Source organism: Emydura macquarii, unplaced genomic scaffold, assembly GCF_026122565.2.
Source record: "Emydura macquarii macquarii isolate MOO-44397 ecotype Brisbane River unplaced genomic scaffold, CSIRO-AGI_Emac_v2 contig_670, whole genome shotgun sequence".
Taxonomy (NCBI): domain Eukaryota; kingdom Metazoa; phylum Chordata; order Testudines; family Chelidae; genus Emydura; species Emydura macquarii.
In genome coordinates, this window is record NW_027130807.1 from 1,591,409 (window position 1) to 1,612,652 (window position 21,244).

Genomic DNA, 21,244 nt, shown 5'->3' on the forward strand with positions numbered 1-21,244 from the left:
TGTTCACGTCCCCATGACTGTTTCCCAAACGCTGCCATTCTCTGTCCCTGGCTCCTGCAATAAACCTTTTACAACAGACGGCTGTGCCGTGAGGGTTATTCCAGCCAAAGAGAAACTAGGAACATGAGTAAGGGGGGCTCTGACAGGCACTCACCATCTAGACCCACAGCACAGCAACAGGGCAGCCTCACGCAATAGCCACATACCCCCACCACAGATAACACCTCACCATGGAGCCTCCCTTTACTCGGTGGAGCTAATCACTGGGATCCTGGAGTCACCAGCCCCTCTAGGGCCCTGGGTAGTCGGTCCCCAGCCCTGCAATCTCCCTGGGTAGGGACTGGCCGTATCATCATTAATGGCAGGTCATTAGGGCCGTTGGTGTAGCAGGGCAGGCTGGAGAGCGCTCCTGCTGGAGAATTGGAGTCCATTGGTGTTAACAACCCAGCTAACCACTCCTTCTGCCAGGATCACATCAGCAGCGCTGCCTGGGCTTCTTGCCTCCCCCATTCCAGGGGAGGTTAGGTCTAAGCCCCTCACCAGTGGCTTGTTGGCAGGGGAGGGTGATGAATTTTCAACAGCTGCCAGCCGGCCACAGTCTTTTACTGTAGCAGTAATGGCCCCATCTTTTAGTGCTGAAGGTTCCGGATTCAAACCCCCACTCTGGTCAGCCACAAGTGCAGATGGGGTGTTCTCCTTCTGGCTCTGGGTGGAAAGTGCTCTGGACCTGCAGGGAAAGCGGCTAGAGCTGCGGGCCCCACTGACTATGGTACCCACCAATACCTCACAGAAAGAACCCAGAGGGGTCAGAGTTCTGGATCATGGACCTAGGTTATAGGAGACTCCACACTGTGAGCTGTGTCTTTGGAGATGGCTCTTCCCATAGGCACCTGCCCTCCCAGCACTCCCCACTCTTGCCACCATAAGCCTCTCTGACATTACGGCCTAGGGAGATGGAAAAAAGTTATGTAGAGAAGGCTAGGGGGAGCAATGGAACTCAAAGCCAGTCAGACTTGCTCGTGGAAAAGTTTCTTTTCAATGGAAAAAAAATGGCTTTTAATCCCAACATGCTCATGGGAATCAAAAAAAATTTCCATTTTTGATCTCATTTTAGAAGGAAAAACCCTAGTTTCTCCCCCCCCCCCCTTTTTTTTTTTTTTTTTTAAAAACCCCCACTGAAGGGGGGGGGGGGGGAGAACTGAGAAAGTATTCCCCACCACTGCCTTTGCTCCCCTTTTTAATCCCTCCTCTGCCTAACAAAGCAGTATTTTTGAAACACTGAAAACCCCTAGAAGTATCACATGAGGAGGCAGGGGAAATGTTTGTTTCTTCTGACTATTAGTATTGAGTATTTTTGCAAAATCTGCTTGCCTTTCTCCTTCCTATAGTGAAGGGAATGAATCTGTGTTGCAGGGCATACCGAGGCCTTTTGGTCCTATCACACCCCCACTCAGAAAAAAGCAGTGAAGGTGAGTCCTCCAAATGGCCTAGAGAGCCCATGTGGGAAACAGCCACTCTAGGCCCCGCCTCAGAAGGCCCATATAAAAGAGGTTGCAGTGGCCAGCAGCAGGTAGTTGCTGCTACCTAGAACCACAGGTGTGAGGGTGACTGTAGGGAGTGGAGTATCTTAGACAGAGCAGTTGTTGGCAGGGCTTGGGTATTCAAGAGTGAGATTGTGGCTGGCTGCCGGGACTGGGTAGTTGTAAGCGCTGAGGTGAGGCTGTAGAAGGTGAAGGGGCTGTGGAGAAGCAGACCAGGGAATTTTAACAGCAATTCAGGTTAGCTAAAGGGATGGCAGCAGGTAGCTAATAGTTGTAGGATTCCTGGGGTGGGACCTGCCGTAGTAGGGGGGGCAAGCCTAGGTCTCCCCATTAGCCACTTGGGAAATGGCTTGAATATTGAACTGTGATATACCCCTGGAAGGGGACCTGAACTGTTTAGTAGCCTGGCTAGTGAGTTAGGACCAGAAAGGGTGAGGGGTATGGCCCTTTCCCCTGTTGGGCTGCATACCCCAGAAGGGCTTTGTTTTGCTTGCATTGCTTCAGAAACAGACTGTGTGAGACTGAGCCAGATGGCTGAGTGGCTGAAGACTAGAGAGACAGTGAGTATATGCAGGCACATGCATGCTGCTGGGGGTTAGGGTGCTTGCAAGAGGTGAATCCCACCCCATCACAATTGGGGAGGAAGATAGTAGAGGCATGCTGTGCTTTGGGGTTGTACCAGCTCAGCCAGCTCTTACCTGCTGCCTCCTCTGGCATGGTGTTTTACCACAAGACCCTACCCCCACTACAATCACTGAGAAGGTTGAAATAAGTAGAAGAGGTGGAGGCTTGTCAAGCATTGGAGAGGAAGATGCTCAAACAACCTCTAAGATGCTGTAAGGAGAATCCACACAACATAAGAAAAGGCTATAACCAAATCCAAGTGACAGCTGGAAGGGCATCACTACCACAGACTTAGCAAGTGAGCTTACAGCTAGAAAGACTCCCTCAATGAGGATCTGTTCAGTATAGTTCTCTATCCGCCAGCTGTACGATACAGATAACAAGGTTTCATTACCCCTGCATCCAAGATTTAAGTGAAGTTAAATGCAAAACTGATCACTTTGGCAAAGCAGGTCTGGGTGCTGATCACACAGGCAAACTAAGTGTGTTTATGCAAGGACAGGTGGCTCCTCACATCTTTTCTGCCAGTTCCTCAGTAGATGGCAGGTGAGGGCTCAGTCTGATAAATGGTTTATGCCTACATAAACAGTCCAATGACCAGCCACAGGAAAGCAAAATCCTCAACTGTAACTCTCCCCTCTACCCACTGATAGAACAGCACTAACAAGTGTAAGTCCCAGCACTCAGACATCCAGGCGAAAAGACTGACTCTGCAGAAGCCAAGCCTGCAATCCACTCCAGTAATTATTAAACTTAGGCAGAGCTGAACACTTCAGTGAGAAACTAGTTCCTTTCTGAGCGTGGGGGGGGGGGGAGGGGGAGAAGAGTGAAGGATCTGAGATGGCTCCCTTTCTGGAGTGACACATGCCCCTCATTGCCTTCCCTGCTTCTCACCCTAGGTGGTAGGAGACACAGGAGGCAACACAGCTGGTCCTAGCTTTCTCCCTTCCCCTCCCACTGCACTGAGTTGCTGAGGTTCACAGGATACCAGGGCACATTCAGTCCCCCAGAGCAGAACTTGTCCTGATCCTTGTCCACCAGGTGAGGTAAGTCCTGTTTGTGGTGCAGTACCAATTTTGAGTGTATGTCTCTCTTCATTATAAGGGCAGCCCCACCTAACTGCCATTTTGGTACCTAGACTTGAGTTACAGGCAGTGGTTGGGTCCCTCTCAGCTGCAGGGAATCCAGCCACAATGAGCTGAGGGGGAAAGCAAGTGGAGAGATGGGACCAAACAAGTCATATCAGTTGCACAACTATCTCCATATCCATAGGTGGCTAGTCCATAGGATCACAAGGCCCTCAAGTGCCAAGAATAGCATGAAGTGCATTTGTTTATCCCAACGCCCAGCAGAGCAGAACTTAGGAAGAGATGGGATGTAGCTGAGCATGTAGACTCAGTGTCCTCCCCACAGCCCATTTACAGTGCGGGGGACCATCTGAGACACTATTGCTAAAAAGAGGAAGGCGCTTCCTCCCACCAGGCCCAGAAGTCAGATTACAGCTCCATGTGGAGGATAAGATTATCTTTTGGAAAGCAGACCCTTAGTGGTCAGCGTGTCTCCTTTCCCCCATTTAACCATGGCCAGTGACACCAGAAAAGGTTTCCTGACAGCCAGCCAGGTGGTGCTGACATCCCCTCACCCCAGCTGCTACCAGAGGAATGAGACACTTGTCCATTGACTGACTGGTCTATTTGTTTATTTTAAGAGGAAACTGGTGGTTCATACAGAGCCAGACTCCCCACAGGCTGCAGCAACCACAGCACCAGGTTTCTTAGAGGCTACATTGACATCCCCAGAGGCTGTGGGAGCCATGGCAACAGCACTGGTCTCCCCCGTGGCAGTATCAGCGGCACCCATCCGGTACCCTCTGTGGTAGCGCTTCGTGGAGCAGTAGCAACCCAGGATACCCAGGAAGACGAAGAGGGAGCACAACACTGCAATGGCCAAGGTGGTGACAGAGAAGGGGAGCCGCAGCCCTGTGGGAAGGGAGCACACAGTAGCACGCTGAGAAACTGTGAGGCCATGTGGCTGAAGCAGCCTGGTTCTAGCAGGCCCCACAACAACTTGCAGAGTCAATTCTCCACCAGGGAATAGTGGCTGCCGCCTAAAGGCATCGACCATTGTGGGGAACGGTCCAGCCAGGCTCCCTTTTCCACCTGGCCACCCCCAGTTGCTGCTCTGGGCCTGTGGGACATGGTGGCTTGGGCCCTATTTCTGGTAGAAGTGCCTGACTCCAGTCTCCCCTCACCCTAGATTTCCAGGATTTGGGGCCCAGCCCACTCCCTGCAGCCAATGGCTACGACCCCATTTCTCAGGTCTGCTCATTGAGAAGAGCCTAAGGAGTTGAACAGTCTGCTCATGACCACAGAGCAATGGGTCATTCACTGACTAGTAAGTCATGGGAGTTGATTTCCCTCCTGTCAGCTCCCGCACCCCATGCCAGGGGACAGATCACAGCTCTCACTCACCTGAGGAGTCCTTTGCTTCCCCTCGGATGATGGGGTTTGCGGCCCGATTTGGAGGGAACAGGACAGGGCGGCTGGCTTTAGGTGTGCCAGAGAAGGGCCCAGTGGAAGACAACTCAACAGCCCCTGCCATGGCAGAGGTGAGCTCTGCAGAAGCCAATGTGAGGGGGCTGGAGACGAGTGTAGTGGACAGATTGGAGGCCAGCCGGATGGGGCCAAGCTGGAGATCTGCTTCCCCGAGGAGTCCTGTAGGGAGAGAGTAGCCACTATGAGCAGATGCAGGATGCCTTGCCACTTCCTCCTGCAATGCCAAGTCCCACCAGCCATCAGCACAGTTTGGCGGGACCAAGGCCGCATCTGCAACAAACCAGAGGAGCAATCCATCCCCCTCACCCCTGCTGGAAGCTGCTGGGCTCAGTTCTGATGACAGCCTGACTGGCAGCTTCAGTCTCATGGGCAAGAAAGGAACAAGCTCTCCACTGCCCCAGGAGGGGCCACATGCCCACAGGGCAGCCCCTGCTCTAGTGCCAAGGCTGAGCTGTCTGAGGGGGAAGGGCACAGAGACTGGAGGATCCCAGGGAAATGTTAGCCCAGCCAGCCTCCCTCACACCACCAAGGCATGGCAGAACCAGGAACATGCTGCCAGCAGGACCCCGCAGGGTGGAAGGCAGGGGGACAAAGTTACCTCTCCCGTCTGGAGGCTGATGCCGGCGCCGCTTCCTGCTCTCGCAGCCAGCAGGGGAAGCGCAGCAGGAGCAGTCGCCCCCTTCCTGCGAGCGCCAGACTGCGGCGACTGGGTCATAGGAACAGGCCTTGTTTCGCTGATTGGCAGGGCCAGCTGCCACCGCCTTCAGGTGGCACAGGAGGTAGATCTGAAAGCATGAGAGCTGTCACAGCAGGGTGTGGTTCCGGGCTGTCCCTACATCCCTTACAGATCTCAACCCACTCTGTGGGGTCAGGCTGAGGAAACCTCCCCACCAGCACCCACTGTCCCTGCACCTCTGGCCATCCAGGTCCCCAGGGGAGACAAGATCTGAGAGCTCAGCTAGGCCCTGTGGGAGAGTCCCGCATGGAAATGGCTGCCATCTTGCATTGCTGCCACCCACCCCCTTTAGGTAAGTCAGCACCCTTCCAGGTGGCTCAGGCCCCCACCTTCCCAGCACGGACCTGGTTGTTGGAAGCATTGGTGAAGACGAAAGTGTCGAGCTGGAAACGGAGGAACTGGTCTCCTCGTAGGGCGAGGAAGCGGGAGCGGCTGTGCTGCCCGTCCACAAGGCACCTGTAGGGAGGAGAAGTGGTGGTAAGATCCCTGCCCCCCTCACTGCCATGAAGCCAGCCAGTGACCTCTGTCCCTGGGCACTCACCCGTGGTCTGTGATGACCTCATATTTCATGGAGGACTCCATGCTTGGCCGGGCCACACACTCATCCACATAGATCTTCAAAGGTGCATGACTGCCCGTTCTCACAGATGCCTGGATGTTTATCAGGTCACCAAGGTAGTAAGTGGGGTCAGACAGGGGGGAGGACCAGGTACCTGAGAACAAAACATCGGGGGGATGACACTCACCTGGACCCTCCCTGGCCAGCCCCCACAGACCAGTAAGGAGTGTCAGAGAGCAAGGGGTGTAAGGGAGGCGAAATCAACAAGGAAACAATATTGAGAGAGAATCAGAGCTGCAGGAGTGAGAACCCAAGGCTGGCATAATAGTCCCACCCTGCTGCCCCCTAAGGGTACTAATAGAGTTGGAGGGGCATCAGCAAAGCTGGGGGAGAACAGGACTGAGATGCACTGATCAAACTTGGGGTGCTCCCTGTTCCCTCCTTTAGAGAGCAGAGTAGGGAGTATCTGCATGAGCAATGAAGCCCTTTCCTGGGCTATTCCTGGACAACAAGCCTGGCCTGCATCCAGGAGCCCCCTAGCATGCCATTTAACCAGACTGGGGGGAGCCAAGGAGGCAGACTCCCCAGGAGATGCCAGAGGCCCCCTAAATACACCTGCACTCACTGTCATAGACGTCCAGGGCAAAGTCCAGGCGCTGTCTGTGCATTAGGGTGGAGCTGAAGGGGGCCCAGGTGGGCTGGAGGCCCAAGGAGGAGACATTCCCAGTCCTGGAACAGAGCAGGGACAGTCACTACCTAGGCTCTTCCCCCACCCCCAGGATCTCCCACTCTTTGGCAGCATGTAGCTCTCTCCTTTGGACCTATGGAGGCAGCCATTTTGTAGCCCCTTCCCTCTTCCCCATGCCCCCATATTTGTGGGGTTAACCCCAGCAGAATCCTCCAGTTACATGTTATAGCATCTAGAGCCACCCCCACCCACTGGCTGTGGGGTGACAGAGCAGAGCCATGGTGAGGAAGCCAGCTGAGACATTCATGAGCCCTGATGCATTAGTAGTTCAGGCCCTACGACTGCACCTTACCGTGTACACCAGCGCAGCGTACACAGGCACTAGCAGGTCATCTTCGCCTTGGTGTAGGTGACAGGTAGCTTATATGGACCATCAGGCCCCCCAGGCTCTGCTCGGTTGCACATCCCCACAGCTGAGTCATGGGTATTAGCTACAGCTGCCCAGGTCTCTGCCTGAACACTCAGTCTCAGTGTGACAGACCCAGCAGCCACATCCCCTCCTCAGCAAGGTAATACAGGACACAGGACGCCTGGGCTATTAGCAAAGCTCAGTGGGGCAGCCCTGCAGTGCCAAGGCTGCTCTTGGAGGGAGAGTGAACAAGTCCAGACAATAGGCATAGACTTTGCTCCTCGAAGCAAGCTGGGGCCATTCTCAGCCACCAGCACTGCATGGAGGATGCTCCCTCACCTGGAATAGAAGCAGTCTATGGGGACTGAAAAGGCACTGGCTCGGATCACACCCCCCACGGCAGAAGGTCTGTAGTAGAGGAAGTTTCTGTAGTGGATGGTGTCTGGAAGGAGCTATGCAGAGCAAACAGAGCCATGAGTCAGTATCCTCCCAGGCTACTCAGTCTGCACCAGCCACCCAGCGTCAAGGGACCCTGTCCAGCCATAGCCCAGGAGGATAGCTCCTGCGACCAGCCCCACGGGGGAATACACTATTGGAGAGACCCCTCTTAGCACCAGGTCCATCCTCCCCAACCCTCCAGCCACTACCATTCATAGGCCAGGAACGAGGGGCTGGGGAGGATGGCAAATGGATTCCAGCTAGCAGGAGAGGGGAATAGATTGGTCACTGCTGTAGCATTGTCAGCCCTACTTGGTTTAACAGCAGGGCTTGGACCTAGCATCAGGAGTCCTAGATGCATGAGCTGCTACTGCAACAGCTAGAGGAATCCATCTCCCAGCCAGGAGCTGTAGCAGATGCAAGCCCCCATGGATCAGCCACTAGAGGGGAAATGCAGTGCTCTGATGGTGGAGTTTACAGTGGTACATTCCATCTGAGCATTTAATGTGAGCATTAAGTAAGGCAGCCCCTGTACCCCACCCCGGAAGGCAGGTAGCTACTCATTTTCCAAATGGGGGAGGAGGGGGGGGAAATGGACAGCACTAGAGTCCCTGCCCATGGGGGCACAGCAAGTGCATTGGAAACTCAGGTTCCTGCTTCCAGCTCCATAAGGAGCAAGGGCTGTAATGGTCTTTTTAGATCAGCCCATGCACTGCCTCAATGTGAAAGCAGGAACCTGTGGGCATTCAAGTAATGCAGGAGTTACCCAAGCAATTTCACAAGCCAGTGTTTACAGATCTGCTTCAGCACTTGCACTGAGCCATCAGCTGTATTACTGGAACACTGACTAAGCCCTGCAGCACATTGCCACACCACACCATTCTCCCCAGTTTAGCTGCAGTCAGGAAATGAGAGGTCATGGGTTACCCCATCAGGTACCAAAAGGCCATCTCCCCTCCACCCAATAGCTTGTTCTGAGACAGAGCCCGTTAGTTCTGGAAACGCCCTGTCCCATGCAAGAGAGATTCAAGAAGATCCTCATTGCGGTGAGTCTGCTCAGGGTCCAGCTGTGGAGTGAGTGAATATAGAGGGCTGGATTTCCATCACACACAAAAGGTGGGTGTTGTGCAGGGTAAAGGGGAGGTCAGGGACATCCTGAGGATTTAAGCCAGGCTTTACTCAGCAGGAAGAGATTGACACCCACCCACCCCCTCAGCTCCCACTGGTCTCTGCTCTCACCTCCATGGTGGCACCACATGCTGACAGCAGGTAGTCTAGCTGGAATCTATCCGGCTGGACAGCAGTCACAGCACAGCCAGCCCCCAGCATCAGCTCCCTGGCACTGATGGGCACGCCGTTCCCAAAGAGATCTGCCAGCACCGTGACCTGTAGCCGCGAGCTGCCACACACCACTGACACTGTAGATGGGGCAGAGAGGGGTTAACAGACTCACAGCTACAGCATCCTCCAGACATGACAGCCCAGAGACCCTATCCCAGGATTTACAACACGCCCAGGAGAAGGAGTTCAGCGATTCAGGAAGGGCTGGGTAGATACTCAGGCAGCCCAGACACAATCAGCAACACTGGATATTTACATACATCACTACAAGGCTCAGGGCCATAATTCCAGTTGCTCCCAGTAGCAGTCACCCAGTGTGCTCCTTCCACTCCATTACAAATGCTTGCGCTGTGCCTGACAGGCCATCCTCTAGCCATGGCATCTCCCAGGGTCCAGTTACCACATCTATGCTAGCAGAGAGGGGAAATGCCCACCAAGCTCAACTGATCATCCCTGGTTACTGCTTCCCAGGCAGGTGCATGGATATCACCCCTGGGAGGAGAAGCCAGTGACAACGTGGCAAGACGGACAAGCCCAGTGCCAGCAGAAGGGGTGAACATCAGTGATGGGGTTAGAAGATCCATCATGAAGGGCAGCGTGTCCCTGCCCCCTCATTAGACTGAGGCAGACAGTACTTGCAGACTTAGAGCAGCTACTAAGTGCCTGGAGCCCCTAGTGGCTAGATAGCTTTGAGTTACAATAGCCTACTGGGGACCTGCACAGTCTATGGAGACTCAGGCTTGTCTGCACTACAAATGCCATGCCCACAGAGCTGTACTGGCAAAGCCCCCTCATGCAAGCAGCTGTTTTCCCCCCTCTCTACAGAGTAATATCACTTCCCTGAATGACATTTGCTAAGCCGATAGGTGCCCTCGTCTGATGTCATAGCTGTGTCTACCATGGGGGTTTGCCAGCTTACCATTCCCTCCCCCCACACACCACCCTTTGACTGAAAACTGAGTGGAGACCAGGCCCCACTCTAGCTACCCACATCTTCCTTATACAGACACATGGGCTGCCAGGAATCCTATCCACTTCAGGGAAGTGAAAGCTGGAGCCACAGCTGTGCTAGGGTCTATCAACACCAGAGCTGAAATACCAGACAGCTGCTTTCAGTTATCTACACCTGGTCATGGAGGAGGAACAAGGAAGTTCTGCAGCAGCCAGCAGGTCACCCCGGCTGTGACAGATCTCTCTGATCAAGCCAGGCTAGAGGCAGGAGAAAGTGAGAGATTAACCCTTGAAGGACACAACAGGCATCCAGGAACACAATGCCTCCAGCGGCACCATCCCACAGACACAGCAGCTGGCTGCCAAGCATCTCGGGGGGTGTCAGGAAATAGAGTCAGATGCTGGTCAGCAGCCACTGAATCCATGGACACCTCAAACTGGACTCCCCAAAAAAGAAGGTACCCAGAAATCCAGCAGCCACTCTGGAAAGCTCCAGTTTCAGCAACTGCTGCCAGGTCACCCCTGCAGAGCCAGGAACAGAACCCAGGGCCCCTGACTCAGAGCCCCCACCCACTCTAGCCACTAGGGGACACCCCCACACAAGCCTCTCAGGTGGACAGACAGGAGCATCCAGCTGGTAGTGGTTTATGTTGTAGCTCTCACATGACCAGAGGCACCTAGATAACCACCACAAGAGGAACCTCACCATGGTCTCATTGCTGCCACTAAGACCCAAGAAGCCTCCCTCTCCCCCCCCCAAACTGCTGGGTTTGTCCTTTGGGCAGGGAGGTCTGTTAACCTAGTGACAGCTCACACCCATCCTGCCTGGGACAAAGTCAAGGGGGTGAGGGCTCAGCTGGTCATCACTGCAGACACCAGCCATATCTTATCACCTTTCTGCAGCACCTGTTTCCCCCATTCCCATCACCAGTGGGTGGGAAACCCTCCTGCTAAACAGCTGTCACCACTACCCCACTTTACAAAAGAGCAGAGTAGAGAAACAAAAGTAGCTGAGGCAATATCTTTTAGAGGACATCCTGGTGCAATAGGAGATAAAACTGCCTCCCCCACCTTGTGTCTCCAATATCCTGGGACTGACACAGCTACACTGCATAAAACAGGGGACTGGCCATTTAAGCCATAAGGAAATGGCAGAGGTAAGGAGTTTTCTTGCCACTGCCTGGCAGGTGGAGCAACTTCGCAGCACTTGCAGGGAGCCTGGGATTTCCCACATGAGCCAGGAGGAAGTAAAGCTTTGGAGGCCCCCTGCCAGCAGCTAAGTCAGAGCAGGTGCCCAGAACACACCCCTAACAAGAAGTCCCAGGCCTTACTTGCCCAGAACACAGAGTTATGAGGAGACATGATCAGCAGGACCTAGATCCGGCTCTGCCCAGCCAGCAGTTCTTCCCTGAGGCTGGAGCACAGAGCAGAAAGGCCCTACAAAGCTGGAGGATTATCCACAGCAACCAGCTCAGTTTGTACCTAGCACCTCCCATGCTCCCTTCCCTTTACCTGAAACATTTTGAGCCCAAGCACCAGTAACTAAGAGGAGCAAAGCCCATCGGCCCCCAGGAGCTTCCATCTTCCACTCCTCACCCAGCATACAGGCACATGAAGAAAAGCTGCCCCTGCTGGCTGCTTTTATACCTGGGGCAGCAGCACTCAGCTGTCTGCAATTTCTCCATTTCCAGTATCAGCTCCAGCTCCAGGCCCATCCTCTGCAGCTTCAACAAGGGCCAGCCAGCTAATAGCCCTGCCTGACTTACAGCCCTGGGTACTGTGTTTAGTTCGCATTGATGAAGGGAGGGTAAATTAAAAGCCACACACCCACTGTCATAAGAGACTTTATGTGTCTTCACAACCCCCTTATGATAAGATGGGGGGTTCTTTGTAAATTTTCTGCCCATTGTTTCTAGGGTGACCAGATGTCCCAATTTTATAGGGACAGTCCTGATATTCAGGGATTTGTCTTATATAGGCACCTATTGCCAGCCACCTCATCCCAATTTTTCATACTTGTGAACTTTTTATCCTACCTGGAACACAGAACTGGCCACCCAGCTCTGCCAATGCCCATCAAACCTGACCCTACACCCCTGCCACCCCAGCCATGGGACCTCTGCCACATAGAGATTTGGTGATGAGCCTCAATCCCAAACCCCAGTCCTCTGGCCTCCCTGGACTGTTCTGCCAAGGCCCCTCAATCCCAACCTGCAATGCTCTGCTATCCTAGCCTAGGGCTCCCTACCCCAGCACTCCTGATGCCCCTCAACCCCACCTGCAGCGAGGACCACCTGCACACAATGAGCTGGGAAACCAGGAAGGGCTAAAAGTGAGAAGCCCAAATTCCCTCTCCATTACACTGGTGTGTCACTTCACTGGGCAGCCCACGGCTTCAGTGTGTCCGGGCAAAGGTGTCAGCCAGCTGTGATCGCACAGTCTTACGGCCCTCCAGCGAGATGTGACCCGGGGCCAGTCACACCAAGTCAACAAGGGCATTGGGAGACGGGGGGTAGGAATTGTGACCTGGAAAGGTCCATCTAGGTCTGTGGTGCTGGTTGGCTCCTCACAGCACCCCGAGGCCATGGGGAGGGAGCAGTGGTCTGACAGCCCTGGCCATCTCCGTCTGTGCCTTCCTCTGGGGCACAGACCTGCCCATACTGCTTGGCATTGCTCAATGTCTCTGACAGCTATAGGGAAGCAGCAGGGTGAGGCAAGCCAGGGGAGGCAGGCAGAGCACCCTGGAGTCCCCGCCTCCTTCCAGCTGATAAATACCAGCTCCTAGTCCAGGTCCCAGCACAGCCAGGAGTGACTGGAGACGGCGGGATGATGAGGCATTTGGTGATAATGTTGGCAGGGCTCCTGCTCCTGTCCCTCGCCCCCGGAGGGCTGTGCCAGGGCTGTGGTGAGTCAAATGGCCACGTGCCACGTACCCCTCCCCTCTGTGGTGTGACTTCTGGGGTGGCAGGGGGAGGGGAGAGAATGTGGAGAGCGACAGGCCTGCTGCAGGGTGACAGTAACCCTTCCTCTGCAGAGCTCTTCATATGCATGGGGAAACTGAGGCACAAAGCAGTGGGTGACCCAGTGGGGGCTGAGGGGGGTGAATCCAGGAATCCAAACTTCTCCTTCCAGAGCACACTTCCCCTTTTGGGCTCAATGGGGTTTAGTTCCCTTCTTCTTCTGCCTCAGCTCAGTAGCTTGGGACAGGCCCAGCGATGTCAGCATCATTTTAGGGGTGGGAGGGATGGACATCAGACCCCCTGCTGAGCTCCATCCCAGCTGAGCTCCTGGTGATTTAAAGAGACCCCCCTCCCTCCACACACACACACCCCTACTGGGAAATGGAGACCCCACTCCAGCCCCTCTGGCTCTTAAAAATGGCAGCCCCTATGCAGCATGTGTGTGAGTGAGGTCATGCTGGCTTGGGTATCTCCATGATGGCATCTCCATGCAGCATGACCTCACATACACCATCACGGGCAGGCTCACGCCATTCCCAGAACTACCAGAACAGCCGATATTCCAGGCATGTATGATTGGCCACATTACGGCTTAGGCCGGTAACGTACAGACCCGGCTGAAGGGCGTGGGCATATACCCCAGTGCACAACCTACCTGGCTCGTTACTCACCCAAGCCGTGCCTTCTCGTCTACACTGTTATTTTTAGCAGTGTCGTGTCCTGCTGCCTCCCCACTGCTAGAGTCTTTCCTGGCTGCAGGAAACGTTCTTCAGTGGGGAAAGGCTCCGCCAACTCCCTCCTGCCAGAGCCTTCCCCCACCAGAGTGAAAGGCTCCGGCAGTGGGGAACTGCCGGAGCCTTTCCCCACTGTCCTCCCCACCAGAGCTTTCCCTGGACACATGTAGCTACACACCACGGAGGGGGCACAGTTTGCTTTTCACTATGGTACAAGTTACTCCTATTGTCTCTGCTCCTGACACCGGCATGCAGTGTAGATGTCACTCAGACACAGTGACTCCAGGGAAGCTGGTCCATCCAATTCGCCTGGTGACTCGGGAGAAGTTTTGCTTCCTGACTCCCTGTTGGAGGCGGAACCATAAAAGCCTCATTGTCCCTGCCTTCAAGGCCATGGTGGCCACTCGCTTCCCATTTCTCCTATCTCTTACACCTGGCCTGGGAAATTTCACATGTGGCACCTGGTAAGGGAGGACGGTGGGAAGGTGGAGGTCAAGGATGCAGCTGTCTCTGGGCCAGGACACAGGAGACCTGCAGCGTGGGGCTGTGCCGTCATTGGGCGCTGGAGATGCTGGCTGGCTCATCTATCTCGGGGATCTGCTGAGACCCTGCCCTCCCTCCTCCAGGGGGAAACAGCCTGTTCAGAGCATCTCTGTATAGCTACAGTGCCAGGGAGGGCTGGCTGGGTGGGTGGGTCAGGGAGGTTTGTGGTGGGACTGATGAAGGTGGGGCTAGGACTGGGGTGTGTTAACTTCCTCCTGGCTGATGCCCAGGGCCCCGCATTTCCCCCTCAGCTGGTTTTGAGGGCCAGGGTGGGGGGAGGTAGCTGAATAAGCCTCCAGCTGTGACTATTCCTGTATGATCCTGGCTCCCTGCCAGCTGTGAGCGAGGATGAGCGCCCCCTGCTGAGGGATCTGGAGAAGAAGATGATCTATTCAGTGGACCCTAGCGCCCCCCCGAACCCCAGCATCCTGCTTGCCCTGCGGCTGGCCCAGGACCACAACAAAAGCATCGAGCGGGACATGCTGAACAAACTGAGCCAGGATGCAGTGCAGCGAGCGGGTAAGGGCTCCCTTCCCCCCATCCTCTTACTGCCCCCTCCCCACAATAAACACCCACCAGTCATGTGAGATTCTGACACTGCCCCCCAAATAGAACCAGCTCCCCCAACCCAACAACCCCCCATTGGGCAGTGGGGTCCCCAAACAACCCCACATGTAAAACCAGACCCCTGAAAGGGTACAGGGGTCACAGCCACCCCCAAATATTCAACCCTCTCTGAGATATAGGTGACCCCATAGCAGCCCCAGAAACATGGCCATCTCCCCACCACCCTGCACCCCCAGAGCACCCCATAACACAGCCATCTCCCCCACACCCACCAGGTCCCACAGCACCCCCAAACCCCCCGTCATCTCCCCACTCCCATCGTGCCCCATAGCATGATGGGGGTGGGGAGATGACTGGTTTTGGGGTACAACAATGCTGGTGCTGAAACTGCTGCTCCCTTCTTAAAAGCATGAAACCAAAGGGAGAAGAGAAAGACAGGAAAATAAAGGGAGACAGATGGACAAGAACAGACAGACAGACAGACTGATGGGGGTGGGGATGGGAGGGGGGAAGGGACAGACCCAAGAGGGGGTGAGGTGGAGGGAGGCTGGGGCCAGGCAAAGAGATTGAGGCTGGGACAGGGAACCAGAGGCTGGGCAGGGAGCATAGGGCAGTTTGCAGCATGGCCAGCCCCACTGACTCCCACCCCTGGTGCACTGCTTTTCAGCCACATACTCCTCAGGCCTGGTGGCCCTCCATATCCTGGCCCAAGAGGCCTCCTGCTCTGACCCCCGGCGGGTCTCCGCGAACGGCTCTACCATCGACCTGGTGCAGCTCCTGAAGCAGAAGTTCGAGGCGGAGCTGCAGAACATACGTGAGGAGTCTGGGTGGGGGGGACCCTGCCTGGCTCAACCTCCCTCCCCCCACCACAGTCGAACGTTCCCATCCTCAGCCCCTCACCCCTTTTGCCTTCTCTTTCCCCACCCTCTCTGTGTCTCCCTCTCTCAGGCCCTTCCCCCCATCCCGCTCCCTCTCCCCTGCTTTGCCCCCTCTATCCTGGCCCCATTCTGAGCATGTCTGTGGCTAACAACCGGTCTCTTGGGCTCTCACCCACAGAAAACTATGGCAACCCCTTGACCAACTACTACCAGCTCAGCTTGGATGTGCTGGCCCTGTGCCAGCAGAATGGCCGTTTGTTGCCAGCCATTGCCAGCACCCTCCTCAGCCCGGACCACAAGAAGTATTACTTTGGCAGCAATTTCTCTGTGGGTGGGTAAAGGCACCCAGCCTCCTATGCCTATGGGGAGAAGGTCCCAGGGTGGGATGGGCTGGGATCCCACCCCCATGACTGTCCCTATGGGTCAGTGCTGGGATGATTCCATCCCTCACCCCTCTCTGGCATGACAGTCCCATCTGAGCAGCTTTTCTGGTCCCCACAGACACTGCGGCAGTGGCGGTCCTGGCTCAGATCTGCCTGCTGACCACGAGGCAGTCCCATCTCCCAATGGTATATGAGAAGATCAGAGAGAATGTGCAATGGCTAGTGGACAAAATCCTGGATGAGAAAAGCAGAGATGGAGTGATCGGGAACATCTATAGCACCGGCTTGGCCATGCAGGTGAGGGTCCAGAGTCCCACTGGCAATCAAAGAGGGTGGGGCGGAACTCTAGCTTCACCCACAACCCAAAGCCCCTCCCCATGATCTCAGAGCATCTGGAGAGTTCAGTTACTGTCAGCAATTACTGTGCCATCAGTAGGTTCCAGAGTCAACGTCGTATTGACATAAATGGAGGCAGCTCTCAATGCTAGAGCGAGAGAGAACAGACGACTGGGGCTGCAAATTCCCTCCCTGATATCCCTCCCTTCTTTCTATGTCCCATTCACTCTCCTGCTCTCCCCTTGTTGGGCTGTCCTGACATGTTCCTGTAGCCCCTTCCCAGTTGCCTTTGCTCACAGCTTGTCATCTATCGCGGTCATGTTGGGCTTGGGCAGCCAGGCCCCAGCAGGTAACCCTGCCTTCCTCTCTTTCCTCCGCAGGCCTTGTCCGTCTCATCCGAATATCTCAAACCCAGGGCCTGGAGCTGCCCCCAGACTCTGCACCGGGTCCTGGATGAGATTCCCAAGGGCACGTTCAATAACCCCATGGCTGCTTCCCAGATCATCCCTTCCTTGGAGGGCAGGAGCTACCTGAACGTGAGCGAGCTCAATTGCTCCATGGACCCAGGTAAGGAGAGCAGGCCAAAGGCAGTATCCCTAGGATGGCTAAATCCAGGGGCCTGTTCTCCCAGCATCCCAGAGAACTGGTAGCATCCCATCAGATCCGGGGACAGGAGGATCAGATGCTACCAATTAACAGCCCATTAATGCAACCATGCAGAGGAAGAGTGGCCTAGTGGTTAGGACACTTCCCTGGCATTTAGAAAACCCATGTTCAGCTCCCTGCTCAGCCATTGACACCCTGGGCAAGTCACTAAGGGTACGTCTACATGGTTAAAAAAAACCAAAAGATTCAGAGCCTGGGTCAACTGATGTGGGCTCATGAGGCTCAGGTTGAGGGGCTAGAAATAACGATGTAGACATTTGGGCTCAGGCTGGAGCCTGGGTTCTGAAATCCAGCAAGGGTGTCGGGTCTCAGAGCCCAGGCTCCAGTTCAAGCCCTAATGTCTACACTGCTATTTTCAGCCCCGCAGCACAAGCCCAAATCAATGGACCCAGGCTCTGAGACTCATTGCCAGGGGGTTGGTTTGTTTTTTGTTTTGTAGCCATACCTGGTGTCTATGTGCCCTGCCTCATTGGGGTGCTGTTCAGGATGGTGATAGGGGCCATCTAAAGTACCTAAGCTAGACAGGAGTACATGTAGCAAGGTTTCCCCCTCCCATGAGAATTTTTGACAATTCAAAAAATTTTCCCATCCTGAATGAGGCCAAAAAAGACAAAAATCTCAGAAATTGTCACAAACTGGAAATCTAATAAATCCAATAAATAAATAAATAGATAAATAATAAATTAATTAAAATGTTCAGTTTGGCTCAGTCAAAATGTTTCCTTTTTAATAACTTCAAAATGTTTTGGCTACAAACTTTTCCCCCTTGTTTTCTCTGTAAATTTACTAAAATTTCTGAACAAAAAGTTGTTTCAGGTTGAAAAAACAAAACTTTCCAGCTCAGAAATCTTTTTGCCAAACCTTTTCCGAGGTGGGAGTTTCTACCAACCCAACGCGGCTTCACAAACAGTTTGGACACTGAATCGGCATTTTTCGGTGAAACAAAAGGGTCCATTTAAAAATTCCCACCCAGTTCTACGTGTAGCCCATACTAAGCCAGTATGGCTCTGTCTCCCTCTAGTGGCTGGATGACCTAGAGACTTATGGGTCTCAAGCTAATGATCCTTCTCCTTAGCTCAAGAGGAGAGGGGGTCATCCTCATAGATCCTGAGGCCCTGGGGTCAGTTCCAGCTAATCTCCTGACCAGAGGGCCATTGCCCAGATCCCTTCTGTCTTTGCCTCTGCCTCTTTCTCTCCCCTTGCAATTCTATGCTTCCACCCCACTCTTGGTAGGATCTGTGGACCTCCCCTTGACTCTGATGCGACTCTCGCTCTCTCTCCAACGTATATGTGGCTGCTCTTCACCTCTCCTTTTCCTCCCCACACAGATAACCTCCCCCTATCCACCCCCAGACCCCCTCCACCCACTAGCCCCCCACCCAACATCAGAGTCACCTACACTGCTGCCGATGGCGTGGGCATCACATTCAACGACTCCATCAGAGTCACCGTGCCCTGGGGCTCCGTCTTCCTCAAGGTGATGGAGGAGGCCCAGAATACAGATCCCAGCAAATTCAGGTACTTTCTCGGCCTGGCAACCCAGCTGCTGATGTCAGCGTCAGTGGTGGACAGCAGGCTAGATGATAGCATGGGGCTCCAAGGGCAAAAGAGAGGGACAGAACGGAGGGGTCCCTAGGATCACAGGGGGGACATGCCCCTGCTACCCCCACCCTGGAGGCGGGTTAAACCATCAGGGGATGGGGAGGAGGATCAGGGCTGGTTCCTCCACATAACTCAGCTGGACAATGTCTCTGGGGGGTGGGGAGATCGAAGATCAGGCAGAAGCCAGCTCAGAGGCTTCTCAGTGCCTGCCCCCGAATGGCATGGGGGCTCAGCCTTGCCTTGTCCTGGGTTGCACGTCCCTGTGGAGTGAGGTTCGGGGGAGGAAAGGGGCTATGAGGCAGTAGTAACCAACCCTTCTGCGTGACTCTCTATTTCTGTCTCATTGCAGCTTCACGTACACATCTAGCTCCTGGGGCCCGTACATCACCTCCGTGAGGGGGCTGGCGGCCAATAGCACCCAGCACACCTACTGGCAGCTCCTGAGCAATGGCAGCCCGCTAAACCAAGGTGGGAGGGCAGGGGAAAGCGTGGAGCTGGGGGGCAGCATGACGGGGGAAGGGGCTGTGGGGGGAGAAAGGGAGGAATAGGAGGGTGAGAGGCACAAGAGAAAGAGGGGATGAGAAGTGGGAGAAGACAGACGGACCCAGGGAAGGGCTGGTGTGGAGCTGGGTGGCCGGGGCTGAGGGGCCACTGACCCCATTTGCACACCCTACCCTCCCTTTCCTCTCCTCTTGTTGCAGGCGCTGGCGACTATGTTGTCTCCGACGGGGAGAGGCTGGAGGTCAGATTCTCCACATACTGAGCTCCAGGGCCCTGGCCAGACTGAGGACAAGAGTGTTCAAGGTGTAACTTGTCCTGGCCTTTCCACGGTGCAGGGATTTCATGGTTCAGCAGCCCCACCAACTGCCTCCAGAGCAGAGATCTCTTCTTTGGTGGGACGGGCCCCTAAGGAAGGCTGTGTCTTGTGCTCCCGTTTCTGAGACTTTCTGCCTGTCTCTGGCCTTCTGTCCTGAAATAAACCCCCTGCAACAGCCAGATGCACCGTGAGGGTTATTCCAGGCAAAGAAGAACAACAGAGAAACTGGGAATGCGGGTAAGAGGGCCTTTGGATGGCACCCTCCATCTGCACACACAGCCCAGCTGCGGAGTGGCATCACCTGGCAGCCACATACCTCCACCATAGATAAGGGCTTGCCCAGGAGCCACCGTCCTGTCCATGACTCTGGCCAATGGAGTGCTGGGCTTACCCTGGAGACACTGTCTCCTTCTCACCCTAGAGTCACCAGCTCCTCTGGGGCCCTGGCCAGTGCAGCACTGGGTAGTCAGTCCCCAGGCCTGGAATCTCCCTGGCTAGGGACTGGTCATAGCATCGTTAGTGGCAGGTCGTTAGGGCCATTGGTGTAACAGGGCACGCTAGAGAGCACTGCTGCTGGAGAATTGGAGTCCATTGGTGTTAACAACCCAGCTAACCCCTCCTTCTGCCTGGATCACATCAGCAGTACCGCCTGGGCTTCTTACCTCATCCACTCCGGGGGAGGTTGGGTCTGAAGCCCCCGACAGTGGCTGGTTGGCAGGGGAGTGTGATGAATTTCCGACAGCTGCCAGCCTGGACACATAGTTCTTTACCCTAGCAGTAACGGCCCCAGCTTTTAGTGCTGAAGGTTCCAGATTCGAACCCACTCTGGTCAACCACAAGTGCGGATGGGGTGTTCTCCTCCTGACTCTGGGTTTTAGAGAGGCCATCTCGCCCAGCTCTTGGCAACTGCACTGGGTCTGCAGGGAAAGGGACTAGAGCAATGGTCTGGGCCCGCAGGGAGCAGCAGCAGCAAGCCCCACTTACTGTGATACCCACCAAGCCCCTGCAGCTGAACCCAAAGGTGTCAGAGTCCTGGACAATGGAGCAGGGTTAGAGGAGGCGCCACACTGTTGGCCGTGTTCTTGGAGATAGCTCTTCTCATAGGCGCCTGCCCTCCCAGCACCCCCCATTCCTGCCACCTGACCCATTCTGAGATTACTACCTAGGGAGATGGGGGAAAAATATGGGGGGAGGGCTGGAGAGAGCAATGGGACTAGGAGTCAGTGAAAACATTCTAAGGGGGAAAAAAAATTTCAATGGAAAATGGCTTTTCATCCGGAACAAAAATGTTTGCGGATCAAAAAATTCCATTTTTAAAATCTCATTTTGGAAGGACAAATCCCTACTCGCCCTCCCTTTTTTAGTTCTCCCTCTCCAGCCTCATAAAACAAAATAGGTCTGAAACATCAAAGAACCCCCAAAAATTCAAATGGTGGGAAAAAAATTTGTTTTTTCTGAAAAAAATATTTGGGTGTGCAAAATATCCTTGCTTTTCTCCTATCAGCTCTAAAGGGAATAAACCGGCTTTTAATTATTATTTATTTATCCAGGACCTCATCGTGCTGGGTGCTCTACAGACGTATGATGGTCTATGCCCCAAACTGATTACAAATAACTTTAACTCAATGGGGGCAGCCACTTGGCTGTGTCACTCCCCCTAGTGAATCTGTGCTACATAGTCCTTGAAGCCCCCTTGCTCTGATCTCTCCAGGTCCCAGTCCCCGACCCTCCAAGTGTGCGTTTGCTGCCCTCTCCAATTCGGTGCCAGTCACACACTGAATCACAATGGTAGACTTCCCAACAGTTCCAGGGGTAGCAGGGCTGTCCCATGGTAGGGCCTCAAAACCCCTGTCCTGGCTGGAGAAGAATATTTCCCACATCCACGCAGGTGGGGGAAGGGGAAGGTTGCCCTGGGT

The 21,244-nt window shown here is 54.6% G+C and overlaps 2 protein-coding genes across 2 annotated transcripts; one reads left to right on the forward strand and one right to left on the reverse strand.

Moving 5' to 3' along the window:
* Window positions 1-3,847: 3,847 nt before the first annotated feature.
* LOC137148629 (zona pellucida sperm-binding protein 3-like) lies at window positions 3,848-11,447 on the reverse strand. The gene is made up of 9 exons (XM_067541541.1): window positions 11,355-11,447; window positions 8,790-8,968; window positions 7,452-7,564; window positions 6,641-6,744; window positions 5,998-6,169; window positions 5,801-5,912; window positions 5,319-5,505; window positions 4,637-4,879; window positions 3,848-4,144 (listed from the first exon to the last, which is right to left on the reverse strand). Exons 1-9 carry the CDS (start codon window positions 11,443-11,445, stop codon window positions 3,888-3,890), a joined length of 1,458 nt encoding a protein of 485 aa, XP_067397642.1. The 5' UTR covers window positions 11,446-11,447; the 3' UTR covers window positions 3,848-3,887.
* A 1,208-nt stretch (window positions 11,448-12,655) lies between these two features.
* LOC137148596 (transcobalamin-1-like) lies at window positions 12,656-20,734 on the forward strand. Its single transcript, XM_067541480.1, has 9 exons — window positions 12,656-12,747; window positions 14,416-14,598; window positions 15,314-15,460; window positions 15,703-15,855; window positions 16,026-16,204; window positions 16,624-16,810; window positions 18,238-18,427; window positions 18,861-18,979; window positions 19,213-20,734. The coding sequence occupies exons 1-9, from the start codon at window positions 12,669-12,671 to the stop codon at window positions 19,272-19,274; spliced, it is 1,299 nt and encodes a 432-aa protein (XP_067397581.1). The 5' UTR covers window positions 12,656-12,668; the 3' UTR covers window positions 19,275-20,734.
* Window positions 20,735-21,244: the final 510 nt, after the last annotated feature.